Source organism: Pseudonaja textilis, chromosome 10 (assembly GCF_049901715.1).
Source record: "Pseudonaja textilis isolate UNSWEBS1 chromosome 10, rPseTex1.2, whole genome shotgun sequence".
Taxonomy (NCBI): domain Eukaryota; kingdom Metazoa; phylum Chordata; class Lepidosauria; order Squamata; family Elapidae; genus Pseudonaja; species Pseudonaja textilis.
This window is the reverse complement of record NC_141999.1, coordinates 25359660-25377666: the sequence shown is the minus strand read 5'-3', so window position 1 is coordinate 25377666 and position 18007 is coordinate 25359660. Positions and strand designations below refer to the sequence as shown.

At 51.9% G+C, this 18007-nt stretch overlaps 1 protein-coding gene across 1 annotated transcript; it reads right to left on the bottom strand.

The window, feature by feature from the left end:
* Positions 1-9171: 9171 nt before the first annotated feature.
* Positions 9172-17489, bottom strand: GMFG (glia maturation factor gamma). Its single transcript, XM_026722854.2, has 7 exons — positions 17333-17489; positions 16048-16144; positions 14961-15010; positions 11600-11649; positions 10262-10344; positions 9761-9834; positions 9172-9416 (listed from the first exon to the last, which is right to left on the bottom strand). Exons 1-7 carry the CDS (start codon positions 17333-17335, stop codon positions 9345-9347), a joined length of 429 nt encoding a protein of 142 aa, XP_026578639.1. The 5' UTR covers positions 17336-17489; the 3' UTR covers positions 9172-9344.
* Positions 17490-18007: the final 518 nt, after the last annotated feature.

Genomic DNA, 18007 nt, shown 5'->3' with positions numbered 1-18007 from the left:
AGGCCATGTCCGGGAGGCGTCCCAACGGCCCGCAGGAAGACCAAGGCCCGGCGGACCATTCTGCCCGTGCTGCACGGCTTGGCTATAATTGGTGACTTTATCACCCGGGAGTCTCAGGTGTGCAGCTCATCTTGGGCAGAAGAAGAAGAGGCTGGCTGGCGTGGCCGTCTTTCTCCGAAGCAGAGAGGTGCAGCTTCTGGCGGGGAATCCTGACCAAAGGAGGCTGCTGAGAAAGGAGCTGGCACAACCCTCCAGCAACGCTGCACCAATTGGGAGAGTTAAGCCAAGGGGAAAATATTCTGCTACTGATCTGGTCTCCTGCCGAAAGCCCAAACAAGCAGCTGGTTTTCCTTTTCGTCCTTTCCTTTCCTTCCCTTCCCTTCTTTCCTTTCTTCCTTTCCTCTTCCTCTTTCCTTTTCCTCTTCCTTTCCTCTTTCCTCTTCCATTTTCTTTCCTTCTTCCCTTCCCTTCCCTTCTTTTCCTCTCCTTTCTTCCCCTCCCCTCTCCTTCCTTCCTTCCTTCCTTCCTTCCTTCCCTTCTCTTCCTTCTTTTATTATATTCAAGCCCCCCCCGCCCCCAGCAACTCTACAACAACTCTAGACACTGAGACTGATATAATATAATAAAAGACAAATCAGGAACAGAAGCCATAAATGTCCAGGCAAAACAAACGGCCGTACAGAAACACCCCCAGGGGGGTCTTCGGAGGCCCCTCCAGACTTCTGAGCAGCCTTCCCTCTCCGTGGTTTCCATCTTCATCGTTTGGCTTCTTTTAATGCCTCAGGTTTCCCTTCCGTGTTGGCGGCTGACTTGGTGACATGCTGCCCGGAGTGACTTTGGCCGAGCTCGGTGGCCGCTTCAGTGTCTCAAATAAACACATCCATCACTCAGTCAAAGGCCGGGAGGACAGCCAGGTTTCTAAGCGCTCCTGGAAAACCACAGGGGGGGTTCAGTGCGTGTGTGTGTGTGTGTGTGTGTGTGTATGTGTGTGTGTGCTATTCCAAACTTCAGGGGCTGCAAAAGGACAGAGCCCCCCCCGCCCCCCCCTGTGCCCCCCCTGGAGAATTGTCCCCTCTGCAATGTTTGAATCCCCCGGTTTTCTCAAAACACTGGAAGCTCCACTAGCCCAGATGGGCAAAGCCTCCTGGTGGGAATGTAGCCCCTGAGCCCCCCACCCCCCACGCCCCCCACAGCCGCTGCCTGAAGGGCGGTTGCAATTCCACAGTCCAGAGGACCTGGTGCATTGGTGTGGAGGCCAGGGAAGAATCCCACTCCACCCGCTTCCTTCCTTCCTTTTGTCGTCCTTTCTCCTTGAGGAAAGGAGACGTCCGGCAGCCGATCAATAGCGTTTCACCCGGCGGGTTCTTGCTCCAGGGCGAGCAGTCCAAGCAGAGGCAGCTGTGAGGTTTTGAGGGTCACAACAACCACACACACACACACAGACACACAGCAAATGTAGCTCTCCTGGCCCAGACGAGGAGGAAGGCACCAGTTTCAGAGGCAGCCTACAGGGACTCCTTGACGTCCAACCACAACTGAGCACAACAGTTTATGTCGCTCAGTGAGACACGCCTCAAGTGAGTTCGCCCCATTTTACGACCTTTTGTGCCACGGCTGTTAAGGAAATCACCGCTAAGTTAGTCTCACAATTGTAACGGGAACCCGGCTGCCCCACTGGCTTGGCTTGTCAGGAGGCCGCAAAAGGGGATCACGTGACCCCCCCAGGGACGTTGCAAACCGTCGTAAATATGAACCAGGCATCCGGATTTTCATCACGGGACCACGGCGAAGGATGGCCACTAACAGGGTCAGAGGCCCAGCGTGGCCCCGGGCCAGGCAGAGGGAGGGGAAGGGCTACGCTCAACACAATGGAACAGTTGGTCTATCACCCATCATCCCCAGCCACGGAGTCAGTCCCCTGGAATCTCTTCTGACCGCCGAGGAGATTATCTTTCCACACCACAATTGGAGCCAACATTTGTGGAGAAGCAAAGTGGTTGTCGAGTCATGCCTGATATTATGACCTTCCCTTCCCCCACGGCCATTAAGTGAATCCGGCTTCCCCTCATTAACTTGGCTTGTCAGAAGCCCGCCCCCCAGGAACGTCGGCTTTCGTGTCACCCTGGGAAACTGCAGCCGTTGTAAATGCAGGCGGCTTTCCAATCCCCTGCATGGGGACCACGTAGCCGTGATGGTCATAAACCCAAGGACCAGACATAAGTCCATTTTGTTTCAATCCAGTTGCAATTGTAGGTTACTGCAAAGTAGGTTATGAAGAACGCCGCTTAAAGGAGGCTTGTCTGCCAGCAGGACCTGCTCAGGTGGGCTGCCGTTTCTCCCGCTCCCGCTCCCATCAAGCTGTTTCTGCTAAGGTCAGCTCATGCCTCGCTGGCCTCATCCATCACCGTGTGCCAGAGCAGCAGCTGATCTTGCTGACCTTTCCCACCAGGCAGAGCACCCAGGGCCCTCCGCGACTTTTGCACCAGGAGCTTGTCACTCCGGGCCAAGCACAAGAACCGCAGACGGTTGGGGGTGGCGGGTGGGCCAAGGACAGCCTCCCACCCTGGATGTGGGGTTGGAGGAAAAGTTCTTGGAAAAGTGGCTCCAGCCAGGAACGTGGAAGGATGTGGAAGGATGAGGTGCCACGCCTGTCCTCCCTTGTCCTTGACGGGAGGTGGCCGACACCAAGATGGACTCTAGAACCCAAAGGTCATTCCAGTCGGGAGACGTTCCCAGCCACGGAGGGCTCCAGGAACAGACCACGGGCTCCTACCCTTCCTAGAAACGTTATTACCCCAAAACAAAACCATAACCACGATATGCTGCACACCCCAGTTCTGGAAGCTTTAGATCAGGGGTGTCCAACCTTGGCAACTTTAAGACTTGTGGACTTCAACTCCCAGAATTCCTCAGCCAGCTGAGGAATTCTGGGAGTTGAAGTCCACAAGTCTTAAAGTTGCCAAGGTTGGACACCCCTGCTTTAGAGGATGATAAGGTCTCTTCAGGAGGAACATCTGGGCAACTGGACTTACTTAGACCAGTTTTTCTCCACCGTGCCAAGTTTAAGGCTGAAGATAACACGTCAGACCTGAACTCTGGACGCTTCTCAGCAAAGCTGGCTGGAGAATTCTAGGAGTTGAAGTCCGCAAGTCTCGCAGCTGATGAGGTTGCGTAACAAGGAACTTGACTCGATGGTTCTTCAGCCCTTCTTCTTTGGAGGGTGGGGAAGCAAACGAGGGGAGGACACCGATGGAGGTGAGGTAGGCCTGGCAGATGCTCCACAGCAGGCCCTCTCTTGTGGAAAGCTCCTGCGGTGCCAGCCTGTGCCCAAGTCTCTCCCTTCCGAGAACATCCTCTTTCGATTTGGACTGGAGAGATTCCGGGACCTTCTGGAGGACCCCAAGCCAGCCACTCTCCCTCACCACAATTGGGGAATAAATTCGGAGATGGAGGACTCCACATCGAGTAAGAGAGTCTAAATTTAAAAGAAATACCACCCCAAGCGCCGAAAATGTTCAATGACCTTAATTATTATTAACGGTATGAATCAATACTCGGTTGTTCATCGTAGACTTAATGAGTCTTTAATTAAAAATAGGACTCTGGAAGCTGGGAAGTGGGCTCCGCAGGAGGGACTTCAAAGGACCTTCCACTGGCATTCATGGTCAGTGGTGACAATGGCAGAATGATGCGCTCTGCGTGTGCATGAGTGTGTCCGCACACTCACACACGGCATCGTTACTCACACCCGATTTCTCACGTCAGGACCTGGTGGGATAGCCGTCATCCTGCTGCTTTGGGGGGATGGGCTTCCCGCTTCGAGCGTTTTTGTGACTGCAAGTTTCTTGCGGTGGGGGATGGGGGGAGCAGGAAAGGAGCCCAGAAGGCACAAAAAAAGGAAAGGAGGCAGCAAGGAGAGCTCTGCCTGGAGAAGCCCCAGACGCCTCGCCCGCTGGATTTTGCAGGGTCTACGAGGTAAGTTCCTAGGGCAACTTCTGTTCCGTTGGTTGGGTGCCAATGGGGAGAGACCAATTCCCAGGATGCCACTTGCAGCCATTGCCCAGTCACGGTGGAGGCGATGGTTTCCCCGTCTATGGAGATCCTCCGTCCTCCGGGTCACGGATGTCCCAAGGGATGACTCTAGTCCTGAGGGATTTGGTCTCCTATGTTGTGCCGTGGGGTCCTCACTTAGTGACCATTCGTTCGGCAACTCTTCCAACTTACCATGACACTGAGCAAAACAATCCTCACGCTGACGAGGGTTGCGCCATCCCCGCAGTCACGGGAGGGCCATTTGCGACCTTCCTGCCAGCAAAGTCATTGGGGAAGCCGGCGGGAAGTCAGAAATGGCAACCAGATGACGTCCTTGCTGGCTCTCCGTGGCGGTTCTCTTAAGCAAAGCTGCCTGGGGAATTCTGGGAGTTCCCCTGCACTGATGGACCTTCTTCCCAACCTTCGCCGAGACCCCACAGCAGATGTTTCTTGGAGAATACTCGCTTGGTACTGATGAAGCCTGTGGTGTGACCCCTCTGCCCCCAAGTTATTTGTACGTGCCCAGCTGGTGCATCCAGACTGCCATGATGGAGCATGCAGGGAGAAGAGGGTCTGTCACACTTGAGGGTCTTCACTCCTCCCTTCCCGGCTAAGTGGGGAGGGCTCATCCGCCTGCAGGCCCCTCCCTTCCAGGAAGAGGAATCGGGCTGGGATGTAGCAGTCTGAATCATGCCACCGACTCCCACATTGCATGGCAGGCGAAGGTTTCTCTCTCTCTCTCTCCCCCTTGGAGGAGTTGGATTGTTATTCGCACAGACCCTGACCCAGAAAGAAAGAAATCGTGTTTTCTCGGAGCAACAAGAGCCCGGCCTGCTTCTCTAGGAAATAGGGCATCTTGTGAGAAGCCTGAGCCGCTCCCCATTCTCTCTCTTTCAGATAATCAGGGTTGAGCTGGCACCAGGGACGCCCACGGGCATCCGCGCCAGTGCCAAGGCCGGCCGGCTGGCCAGCCAGCCATTCAGCAGGGCGTCAAGCAAGGTTTTATGACCAGCTTGAGGCTGCCTGGGAGTTATGCAAGAGGCGGCCTAGAAGCCCAGCTGCAAATAGTCTCTACAATTTCTCACAGCTCTGATCCAGTTCTGACGGAAGTTGTAAGACGGCTTCCCTTCAGAGCAGGGGTCTCCAACCTTGGACACTTTAAGACTTGTGGACTTCAACTCCCAGAGTTCCTCAGCCAGCAAAGCAGGGGTGGGATTCGTCCAGTTCACACCTATTTGTTAGAACCGGTTGTTAACATTCTAAGCAGTTTGGAGAACCGGTTATTAGGAGAAATTCCTGGGCTAATCCTGTAAGGAAGGCAGGAAGGAAACATTCTGGTGTTGCTTACAGAAACTGCCTCTCCGTTAACCCTTATTACATTCTTGGCAGGACTAGACTTCCTGTCTCAGGAACTTCTCTGGAGTTTTTTCCCCTTCCTTTGCTGGTCCTTTGCTTGTGTGGAGTGACCCTTCAAAGTTACAATGGCACTGAAAAAAGTGACTTATGACCATTTTTCACGCTTACGACTGTTACAGCATCCCCACAGTCATGAGAGGCCCGGCAAGGAGAGGCGTGCCTCGATGTGAGTGATATTGAGTTGGCCACACCCAGCCAATAACATGACCACCAAGCCATGTCCACCCAGTCACATGACCGCCTAAGCCACGCCCTCAGAACCGGTTGTTAAAAATGTTGAATCCCACCCCTGCAGCAAAGCTGAATTCTGGGAGTTGAAGTCCATAAGTCTTAAAGTGGCCAAGGTTGGAGACCCCTGCTCCAGAGGTTGTGGCTGCTCCAACACTACAGGTTGTTAAGTAGAGAGCGGACAGCCATGTCTGGAAGGATGCAGGGCAGCGGTCCACCACCTTTTTTAGCTTTGTGGACTGGCAAAGGTGGACAGGGGACGGCTCCCCGTGAGAGGCAGGCAAGGGTGCGTGGCTCTATTTAAACGAGCAGCGCCCAGGGAAAGGAGCGCTCCACGGAGGGGCCCGAGGGAGAGAAGGCCACATTTGAGGGATAGTAAGATGGCGAGGGGGGCTGAGGAAGGTGGGCAATTGGGGAGGGAGCATGCAGGGCTGGGCTTGCCCGGGGGAGCTGCCCCGAGCCCCGTTCCTATTTGCCAGGGTCTGTGTTTGTGAGCCCCCCCCCCAAGAAAGGGCCCCCTCCGAGGAAGGGCGGCCATTGGGAAGGATGAGCGCCTTGTGCTGTGGCTTTGGCCATCCTCAAAACCTGGCTGGTTTCCATGGAGATGTGGCATCCAGGACTTTGAAACAGGGAAGGGGAAGGGGGGAGGGAGGCGGGTTTCACCCAGGGGGTTCTGAAGCCCATGTCCAGGCTCACCTCTGGCCACCAGCGCTCCGGGGATGGCCTCTCTTGGCCCTTGTCTGGCGGGAGGGAGGAAAGGAAGGAAGGAGATGGGGAGGAAAGGGGAGGAAAGGGGAGGGAGGGAGGGGAAAGGGAGGGGGGAGGGTTGTAAGTCAAGGACCACCTCCAATTGGATGAATTAATTGGGGTGGTTTTTTTAGCCGAGGATGGAGACGGAGGAGTTAAGCCGAAACGTGTCCCGCGAGGGTTGACTCTGAACCAGGGCAGGCACTTGGCATGTCCCTCCCGGCCTGGGCACCCTCTGGCCTCGTTGCCAGGTGGCCCAAAAGGCCCTTGGAGACGTGCAACGTGGGACGGACCCCTCACCTCCCTCCGGGTTTCTACTTTAGCCCCCTCCACCTTTTCAGGAGGGCCCAGAACCAGCTGGGGCAAGGAACATTTGGATCCTCCGTTCCTGGGGGCCCCTCAGCCTGCCCTGTGGTGGAGGGGCACGGGGGGGACGACCCCTGGCTCTTCTAGGCAGAAACCACTGCGCAGGTGCAAGTAGGCCACTCCTTCCTTCTTCCTCCATGTTCAAAAACCATCGCCGTGGCCACCAAAATACCGCACAGGCAATCCTCAACTTATAACCAGGGGTGGGATTCAATTTTTTTAACAACCGGTTCTGTGGGCATGGCTTAGTTGGTGGGCGTGGCTTGGTGGTCATATGACTGGGGTGGACATGGCTTGGTGGTCATGTGACTGGCTGGGCGTGGCCAACTCAACATCACTCACATAAAGGCACACATAGCCTTGCCTGGCCTCTCATGACCGTGGGGATGCTGCAACAGTCGTAAGTGTGAAAAACGGTCATAAGTCACTTTTTTCAGTGCCATTGTAACTTTGAATGGTCACTCCACACAAGCAAAGTACCAGCAAAGGAGGGAAATAAACTCCAGAGAAGTTCCAGAGACAGGAAGTCCAATCCTGCCAAGAATGTAATAAGGGTTAACGGAGAGGCAGTTTCTGTAAGCAACACCAGAATGTTTCCTTCCTGCCTTCCTTACAGGGTTAGACCAGTAATTTCTCCCAACTGCTTAGCAGGTTAACAACCGGTTCTAGCGAATAGGTGCGAACTGGAGGAATCCCCCCCCTGCTTATAACCTTTCCTTTAGTGACTGTTCAAAGTTAACGACTGCAACTAACTTCATGGCTGCCAGGATCTGCTTAACAAGTGCGGCCAGAAAGGTTCTGAAACGGGGCAGAACTCACTTGGCAGAATAGATTTTGGGTTCAATGGTGGTCATAAGTCAAGGACTGTCTGTACACAGCCTCCCCTCCCTGAAATCCAAGGACAACTGCTCTGCGCCCTCTGCTGCCCGGCACTGGCATTGCAGACTCCCCGACCCCTTTGGTGCAAGGGTCTCTCAGCTGGGCCCAGGGGGAAAAGTCAGGATCCCCCCCCTCCATGGCCGGAGACCCCCTGCCCTTGGGGGAGGGAGGGAGGGGGCACCGCTTCCCCAGGGCAGCTCCTCTTGGTCCTTCCAATCCGCCAAACCAATTTCCAGGCCAGGCCGTTGTGATAATCGCTCCTCCGATTAAACTGGCGGGGAGATTGAAAGCGACCCTCTCAATAAAGGAAGCAGTGATGAGCCTCCCCTCCCCCACCCGGATCCCGCCGTCCCTCAGGGAATATGCCAGAAGGATGATAGATCTGTAAAATGCAGCATTTTTCTGCCAGCGACAATCTATCTCCAGCCTTTTGGAGGAAGTAATCAAACTGCTAGACTTTAATAACCTCGCCAGCCAAGGATGCTGCGTAAAATCTTCCTTCTCAAACTTTCTTTCACTTTTTTATTTTTTCCCAACTTCCTTCCACAGGACAAGAACGTCTGCAAAACCTTGCAAGAAACCTATAGATTTTCCGTCAGAACAAATGCATGTTTAAGTTCAGCCATCAAGGTTAATCTCTATAAACCAGCGTTTCTCCAGCTTGGCGGCTTTGACATCTGCAAGTAAACAACCAAGCTGAGAGCAGCCAGGACCCCACCGCTGTTGTCTCCTCCTCCCCCTCTCCAGTAACCCCGCTCCCTTCTAGCACTGGTGATGTTACCTAGTTGGGTCATGAAACATCTGCAAGAAAACCACCAAAGCTCAGAGTGCCCAAGACCCCCTTGTCTTCCTTCCTTCCTTCCTTCCTTCCTTCCTTCCTTCCTTCCTTCCTTCCCTGATGATGTTACCTAGTTGGGTCATGAAACATCTGCAAGGAAACCACCAAGCTCAGGGACCACCCAGGACACCACAGTCCTCTTCCTCCTCCCTTTCTTCTCTGCAAACCCACCCTGTTCTATCACTGATAATGTTATCTACCTGGGTCATGAAGCGTCTGCAAGGAAACCAACCATCTCAGGGACCCCCCAGGACCCCCCAGTTCACACCTGAGCTACCAGAGTCTCTTCTGCTTAAGGGCCCCTTCCCTGCCCGAGTGGCTCTTCAGCACAGTTCTGGGGCCACCTGACTGGTCTGCTGAGAGAATTGAGCCTGGAAGGCAGCTGTGAAAAACGGCCCCCTTACCCCTCCCGACAGGCTTTGAAAGGCCGGTCGCCCCAGTGCAGGGCTGGGGGGCCGCTCTACCTCGCCAGGAGGAGCTTTCCAGTGGGCAGAAGGTGCCCTCGGGTGGTGAACGGCTGTGCTGCCAGGGAGAGTGACCCGCAGGCTCTTCCTCGGCTAGAGAGAGAGCCAAGCCAAAGGGCACATCCTGGAAACTCCAGTCAGGCCCAAAGGCGACAAGTTCAGGGCCACCTTTCAGAGGAGAAGAAGACGAAGAAGAAGAAGTAGAACCAGCCAGTTTTATTCTCAGACATTTTGGTTACCAGCAAAAAACTGACGGGGAGGCAGCTTCTGCTCTGCGCACCCTGTGGTGGTGTCTCTAGAGGCTGGCGGGGGGAGGCTCTGGCGGAGGCCGGTGGGGGGGTTAAGGAGAACTTGGTCTTCTGAGTGACCCACGGTTAACGGAAGAAAGCCAGCCGCTCTTTGAGCCACTGCTCTGTCAGCTCTTCTGTGGACCGGATCTCGAAGACCTGGCAAGAGAGAGAATGGCCGCCACCGTTAATAATTCAGCACGGGATAGGTGCCTCTGCTGCCCGCCACCTACGACAAAATTGAAATCCAAGGCAGGAGAAAATAAATTCAATACCGAGACTCACCGAGAAGACGCTACGATTGGCAGCGAAGAAAAAAAAAAAAAGCAAGACAAATAAAAATCTTGGTCATTATATTCTATGGATCAGCAGCTGTAAGAAGGAGATGATAAAAAAAAATAATCCCCTCAAGCCGGAAGAGTCAGGAGGATTGGCAGAACGGTAAACAGTAAAAAAAAGAAAAAGAACAATAATAATAGAAAAATAAAATCAGGATTAAATACCTTTGTGAGCTCAGCTGCCTGTACCAGCCTGTTTTTGCTTCCAGCGTACATCATCTGCTGTTCCGGCTTGCACCCTGGGTGGAAGGAAGAGGGAAGCGTGGTTGATTTGCAATTAGCATTCATTATCTGAGTCAGAATGCCTTGCAACGGGTGGCGTAGTTCATGGGCACTCAAGGAGAGGGGATTTATTGGGCCAGGGGGACGCGTGTCCCCCCCGTCCCCCCAAAGATTGGACAACCTCGAGCCCCCCAGACGCTGGACCACAGCAGCATCCTCTCAGACGGAAGAGAGCGGGAGGCCTTCCCGTCCGACCCCACGTCCTCCCCGTCCAGCCTCTTCTGGGAAACCTCCAGCGCTTATCCTGAGGGCAGCGGAAGTGCCCCTAAAGTCCCCAGGTTGGAGACCCCCGCTAGAAGGGATCAAGCCATTTTCTCAAAGAAACCGGCTGAATAAACCGGCTCCCCTTTAAGTGCCCCGGTTGAGACGGTTACTGGATCTTACCGGCTGGACTGGAGAAGATGAAGCAAAGCGGGTAAGAGATCCGCCCATCCTCGTGCGCGTATCTGTAGCTGTAGACAACGAATGTGGGCACACAGGGACGGTCAAGGAAACAACGGGGCGCTTCACAAGAAGCCAGGAGGACGGGGACTCTGGGAAGTCTCCACGGAGAGACCCCTCCCACCCCGAGGCTGGTGGGTTTTCATGGTTCCGTGCTGAGGGGGTCCTTTTGGGGGGTGCCCCCTTTTCCGTTTGGAGTCCCTCGCCCCACCCGACCTTGACAAAGAACCTGGAGAGGCCCAGACTGGCTTCCTGGCTGAAAACGCCCTTCGTTCCCTAACAGCCTAACCAACCCCCAGGAGGGAAGGATCCCGTTTCTCCTTTGAAGCGTTCCCCTCTTTATGGCCGCTTTCGTTCTCTCCCCATTACGCGGGCAGCACCACCGCCTCTGGCCACGCTGGCCATTCCCGCGTCCTGCTGGCTTGGACGCTGAGGCTCCGCGGAATGGACCTCGCTCGGGGGCACTCTTTGCCTTCTGCCCAGCAGTGACACCCCCCGCTCCAGCAGGCCAAACAGATCTGGACCCCGGGCTCCTGGGTGACCAGGAAGAGGGGAACGCCGACACAGGTAGGCCGCGACCTGCGACCCCAATTGAGCCCGAAATTTGGGTGGCCAAGCCAGACAGCTGTTAAGTCAGTTTGGCCCCATGTTGCGACCTTTCTTGCCCTGGTTGTTAAGAGAATCCCTGCCGCGGTTAAGTTACACGGTCGTTAAGTGAATTTGGCTTCCCCTGTGGATGGTCAGAAGGTCGCAAAAGGGGATCGCTGGGATGCTGCGATCGTCGTAAGTATGAACCCGTGGCCAAGCATCCGAATTTTGATCACGTGACCACACGAATGCAGCAACGGTCACGCGTATGAAAAACCGTCGTAAGTCACTTTCCTCAGTGCTGCCACTAAGTGAACAGCCACTAAACGAATTATTGTCAGCCGACTACCTGGTCATCCAGATTTATTCAGCCCCCAGCTGTGGGTTGAGGAAGAGCAGAAAGCTCAGTCAGACCAGAGGCCGACTGTTTAGTGTCAGCCCGTTTTCTGCTGTGGTCAGCCGGACATTCCTGAGAAACTCCGGATGGCTGAAGCGGCCTCCCCCCTCAACTGCCCTTTAACCTGCAGACCCTGCCACCTCCTGAGAGGCCACGGATCAGCCACACCTTAGCTGGGGGGGGGGGGAAGTCTTCCCCTCGTCCCCCCTGAAAGCAGGAGAAATAGGTACAGAAAGCAGCGTCCAGGGACAGGCAGAGGCCGGAAGGCACAGAGGGGGGAACTAGAGTCAGGATATCGGGGCTGGCGCTCGGGTAGCTCGCAACTCAGCTGCTCGGGCGAGATGTCCTGTGGAAGAGAGGAGAGGAGGGGCGTCACGTCAGGGTAACAGGGACGGCGCACACACAGGGGCGAGGTTTCTCAGCTGACCCCTGGGGTGAAAGGTGGGGAGAAGGGCGGGTGGGGGGTTGTGGGGTTGGAGGCAGGGAAAGCACTTCTAAAGTGTGAGCCCTGCAGTGTTTTCACATAACGGAATAAGAGAGTTGGGAGGGGCCTTGGAGGTCATCTAGTCCAGGGGTCTCCAACCTGGGCCACTTTAAGGCCGGTGGGCTTCGACTCCCAGAATTCCTCAGCCAGCAAAGCTTCCTCAAAGCTGGTTGAGGAGCTCTGGGAGTTGAAGCTCACAAGGCTTAAAGTTGAATTCTGGGAGTTGAAGCCCACAAGCCTTAAAGTGGCCCAGGTTGGAGAGACCCCAACCCCTTGCTTGGGCAGGAAACCCTAGACCATTTCAGACAAACGCTGTGCTGGGCGAAGCATTCTGGGAGTCGAAGTCCACAGGTCTTAAAAGTTGCCACGGCTGGGCACCCCTGGCACAAGGGCACCCCTGGCACAAGGGCTCCTGCTTGAGCAGGGGGCTGGACTAGAAGACCTCCAAGCTCCCTCCCGGCCTGAGGAGTCTGTGTTTCTATTATACACAGTGCCTAAAGTTCAGAGGTGCCCCCCCCGCCCTCCTCCTTGCACTAACCCCCCACGGCAGGCCGGTCCTGCCGGTCCGGTTCTTCCAACCCAAAGAGCGGCCTTCGGCCAGCCCTCAAACGGAGCTGCTCTGGCTAAGGACTAAAAGCAGCGGGAAAAGTCCCAGCAGGTGACAGGCATCGTTCCGAGCCTCACATCAAAATGCCAAGGTGGTTTAAAGGCTCAGCAGAGCCTCTTGACACTCCAGATAGTGGAATAAAACGGGCCATAAAATGTTGGTGGTTGCTTGCAGCTCTTAAGAGCCGCGGAGGGAAGCGGGGGGGCGCAGGGGAGGAAGCAGCCTTCTTGCTCTGCCGACTCGACCTGCATCAAATCGGAAAGTCTCGGGAGGCCGCCTGCTCTGACTTGGGGGAGGGGGTCGGGAAAAGGGGGCTCCGAGAGTCGTGAGGAAAGAAGGACTGGGGGGGCAGCATGACAGCAGAATTCCAGTCTCCTCCAGAGCCCCCCAAGGCAGGAGAAGAAGCCACGGGTGGAAACCAATCAAGGAGGAATTTCCCAGCCGACCAGTGGATCATCTCCAGGAGTCGTGGGGGCTCCATCCCTGGAGGCTTTCGAGAAGGGACAGGCAGAAATGGGACGGGGTCTCCCGCGTGAGCAGCGGGCTGGACTAGAAGACCTCCGAGGTCCCTTCCAGCTCTATTCTGATTAAAAAGACCAGCAGCTGCCTTTTTCGAGGCCCTTGCCCGTCTCCCTTCCGAGGCAGCAGAACTGATGCGCCCTGAAGCCGCTCCGGGGCAGCTCAAGGGAACGAGGCTGCTTGCAGCCCTGAGAAAGGTGCCCCCACCGGCCCTTCGCCACCCAGACGGAGCCACGGCCGTCCTCAACTCTGTGCAGGGGGGCCTGGAAGTGGAGGGTGACGCGGGCAGCAACAGAGAGCAGTATAAGACCTTCCCAGAGTCTGACAACTGAGGGGAGGAGCCCAAGGAAGCGATTCACCTAACAACTGGGACAACGAAGGTCCTAAAATGGACACGTGGTTAAAGAAAAACTCACTTAACAACTATCTTGCTTAGCAATAAAACTTTTGGGCTCCATTGTGGCCGTAAGTCGAGGAGTATTGCAGGAGGGAATCTCAAGATAGAACTTCAATTAATATTTGGATCCCAGAAGATGGAAGTAAGTGGTTAATTCTATTTAGAAGCATCTATTTTCTGCCTCATCCTACCTCTAATATTATTAAGCGCTGCTTTTTGCTGTCAGGATTCCCCCAGGACCATTAAAATGATTTTGCATTCTGATAAAAACCAAGCTTTCCGCAGAATCCCACCGTCTCTTTGTGCGTTGCGAAAAAGCAGTGAACCAGAGATCAAATCATGAACATCTTGCTGACATGCGTGAAGATTGTAAAACATACTGAATTAAATAGGAAGGCAAACAATGCCATCAGCACATTGTTCTCCAGAGATAATAAATTTGATTTGAAATTCAATTTGCTTTTTTGTCCAGCCCAGTAATTTCTAGCAAAATTTACATCCAGGAGGCTGGACTGTGTAATGGAAGAGTTCCTTTTGGAGGGAAAAAAAAATAAAAGTGAAGTTGCCTTCAGTCAGATTCAAGCAGTGGCAGAACAGGCTGGGAACTTAAATCAGGAGGAGTGGAAATGGAATGTGTATTCTGCCCGTATATAAATGTACTTGCACGCAGACGTGAAAGAATGAGTGCAAATGAAAGAATAACGGAAAGGCATCGTTGATTGCAGGGCCCTCTGTGAAAAAGCCTTCCATCTTGGGTATGATTTAGGATTTGATAGCCTTTCTACCTTTCCACTGTGCAGATGGAAAAGAGCCGGCTCGTAATTCATCTTCATTCATACGTAGCTAATTCATTTTTATGCCCCAAGGCAAAGTTCCTTTATAACCTCCCCTCATTATAACAAAATACACATTTCTGTGTTTTTCTAGCTTTAAAAAATTGAGTGTTTTTAAGCATCTGGAATTATACTTAAGCAGCTAGAGAACTATTCATGAGTTGCTGCCCTTCTCACGCTGAACATTTGCATCTTATTTGATATAAAAGAAAACATTCTGCATTTTCATTGATTTAGGACTACGGGAAAGATGTAGCTTTGTCTACCCTCTAGGGCTTGGTTTAAGGCAAGAGTGTCCACATTGGCAACTTTTAAGACTTGTGGACTTCAACTCCCAGAATTCCCAGCCAGTGCATGATGGCCGGGGAATTCCGAGAATTGAAGTCCACAAGTCTTAAAGTTGCCAAGGTTGGACATCCCTGGTTTAATGTATATTATGAGTCATCTCTGCAGTTTAATTCATCTTTGTAATGTGTTCAGCAGCAAAGCCATGTTTGGCAATTCTCTGATTCTTCAACCAACATACGTTTTAAGGCTAAATCATTTGATGAATGATTGTAACGATGATTATGACCTATTACTTGCTGTTATATTAGGAGCTTAAGCACCAGAGACAAATTCCTTGTGTGTCCAACTGCACTTGGCTAATAAAGAATTCTAGTTCTATTCCATTCCGTTCTATTTCTATAATGCTGCTTTCATTTACAGATTGGGCTTATGGATAGGTATTTAAATGCATTCAAAAGATGGGTGGGCTTCTTTAGTGGGAATACGGCACTCATTTTAGTTATAAGAATGAAACAAAAGTTGTGCCTACCTGAAATTCCTCCTCCAGAACCACCAGTTGTCTGTCTTTGTCAACTTTCACTAATGGCAGAGAGAGGAGAGACCAATTTACACGTTTTTTCACTTCCACTGGTTCCCTAGAACACATGCAGTCTCAGTTCCCGCCCATTCCTTGTCCCTCTCAAACCTTCCACCATGGCCGCTAGACAAGGGTGGGCACAGAAACCCTGACTCTTTAATAGCGCCGAAGCAATCTACGGTAAACAGGATTACAGCCAAGAGCTGTTTTCATATCTCCTTCACTTTATTCAAAGTGATGACAAGTTCACGGATGTTAAAGATTGCCTATGCAGCTGTCAGCGGAGGTTCAATGAACATCAAAGCCACTTTAATATAAGGGGCACGAAATGCTGACAACATTTCAAACTAAAGAGCCGCAGTTCTCTTGCGTTAAAAAAAACGCAATCACAAAGACGCACAATGAGTTCATTAAAAGCATAAACGCACACACACACGCAGAGCACACACAAGCACAATCACCGAGGAAGCACAAATTCTTGAAATGCATTAAGGTACGAGTGCTGCTGAGTGCTAAATGTGTGCAAAGTATGGGCCAGGCTTATTGTTTTGCCCTAATACAGGTAGTCCTCGACTTATGACCACAGCTGAGCCCAAAATGTACGCTGCTAAATGAAACATTTGTTAAATGAGTTTTGTCCCATTTTATGACTGTTCTTGCCACTGTTGTTAAATGAATCATTGCAACTGTTAAGCCAGTAACAAGGTGGTTCAGTGAACCTGGCCTCCCCATTGACGTTGCTTGTCAGGAGGTCACAAGAGGGGATCACGTGAACCTTCGGGACACTGCAACCATCACAAGTACATGCCAGTTGCCAAGCATCTGAATTTTGATCGTGTGACCATGGGGATGCTGCAATGGTCATAAGTGTGAAAAAGGGCCACTTTTTTCATTGCCGTTGTAACTATGAACAGTCACTAAAGGAATGGTTGTAAGTCGGGGAGTAGCTGTGATTGTGCTAAGTCTCAATGCTTGAGCATCCAAAGGAGAAAAAAAACAGGATGAGAAATTCACTTGCAACACATAGGAAGTCACTCACTAATTAAAGCTGTATTGTTAGTCTCCTTCTGGAAACGAAATTTCTTTAGTTTCTCGATGAGCGCCGGATCCACATCACACACGACCAGGGAGTCTGACTAAAAAGAGAAAAGAGAGAGAGCAACCTGGATTTCTCTCCCACTCAGGTCTATCCTGTCCGGCATCATTTCACTTTCCTGAAGGCCACACGGGTCTCCTTCCCGCTTTGATTACCTACCGCAAAGGGCTGCCTACATTTTCAAAAATTAGACTCTCGTATCCAGCAAACAACAATAACACCCCAATGGGAATAGATGACATATGCCAAACAGGCTTGCTTTCTTAAAACCATCATCCGTTTTGCTATAGCTAAAGGTTCAGAAGTAACTATAAACTTATAATGGAAACTGATATTAACATTTCCAATTTCCAGATGGCGACATGGGGTAGGGGCGAATGGGGGAACTGGTTGCACAAGACTGGCAGATTCTATGCAAGTAGGCAATGTTTTTCTAATGCCTTTCTGCTTTTGCAGTTCCTCATTTTTTAAAAAAACGACGACATTCAATCCTTCACAAAACACATCTTTTTCAACTGGATTTTGGAGCCTGCATCCTCGTTCTGAACACGTTGGCTCCATGTAATGGCATTTGCCTACGTTCAACCCATCAAATCTTAATTTATGGCCATAGACCAACATCTCCACTGCCACTACGCTATTGTAATGTTGGCCTGTTAGGTCTTTGGCAGTGGAAACCATACATTGTTGGTGCAACATCCACAAACACAGGTGAGTTTTGAACCGATTACAAATCACGAGGTTACCAGGAGTCCAGTTAATCTCATCTGCCAACTTGGTTTCTAGGACTTTTTATGCCTAAATGGAATTTCTCCAGCCCCTGTTTGAAAACCTGAGAAAAGAGAGTTCTGGCTCTCCATTTCAAGACCAAACAGGCTTAAATCTTCACAAGGCGCTCAGCAGCGTGGTTATAATTTTTAAACTCGGTTGTTCCAAAGTGCCCTTGTTTTGAAATGCTGATCTTTCAATCCAGCACACCGCAACAGAGGAAGTGAGTTTCTACCAACCCTCACATGAGCTTCCACTATGGCCCCGTTTCTGCTGAGGCTTCAGTTTGAGAGATGCCCAAAAAACGGTTCCTCCAAAACCTCCCCCAGATCTGAAAAAATAACAGACTGAATGGCAAAGGGACCAGTAAAATAGATTTTAAAAGACCACTTTTGCAAGCCTGCTAAGCCAATATTGGAAGCAAGGGCCCCACCCAGAATTAGGAATTGTTTAAGCTAACCATTGTGGCCTGCTGATCTCCAGTCTTATTTCCCCGTCTGTTGAAATCTTGTAGCTCCGAATTCGGTGCTTTTCTGCCCTGGGCAGGATGTGTTGCTCTTCAGCTCGGGGCACCCTCCGACAGATGCAAAGGAAAGACAGATTGGGAGGAAGTAATTGCTGCTGATGGGGTGGAGCATAGAGCAACGCCAAAGGTTTGCATTTTTAGTTGCAAAAGAGGAAGAGCGACCCAGACCACAAGGTGGGACCTTACGCTGCTGTATTTGGGAGTATTTTTCAAAGGAGGATAAGGAGATATTAAGGCTAGGAATGAGGTTGCAGTCCTCAGCTCCGTTTCAAATAGTAGCTTAGCAAAGTGAGTCCCCTAAGCGCACCAACGAGCCTACCGTCCCTGTCCTATTTTATTTTTATTTTTCTTATATGCATCCATTTCATGTATTCATAACTATGTTTATACTTATACGTATTATCTTGTAAGCGATTGACAAATCAAATAAATAAGCAAGCCAGGACGTCAGGGGGAAAGCAAATTAGTTTGACCCAGTAGAGCTGGGATAGGAAAGTGGCCATTTTATGAGTGGTGGACTTCAATTCCCAGAATTCCCCAACCAGCCATGCATTCACACATCTAAAGTTGCCAAGGTTGTACAGCTGTTTGATGGTCTTTTTTAAAAGA

Coding starts and splice junctions, on each gene's coding strand:
- GMFG (XM_026722854.2), bottom strand. Junction 10,345..11,599: donor CTACCCGAGCGCCAGCCCCG/ATATCCTGACTC, acceptor CTGTGTGCCCAC/ATTCGTTGTCTACAGCTACA. Junction 9,835..10,261: donor CATCTTCTCCAGTCCAGCCG/GTAAGATCCAGT, acceptor CCTTCCACCCAG/GGTGCAAGCCGGAACAGCAG.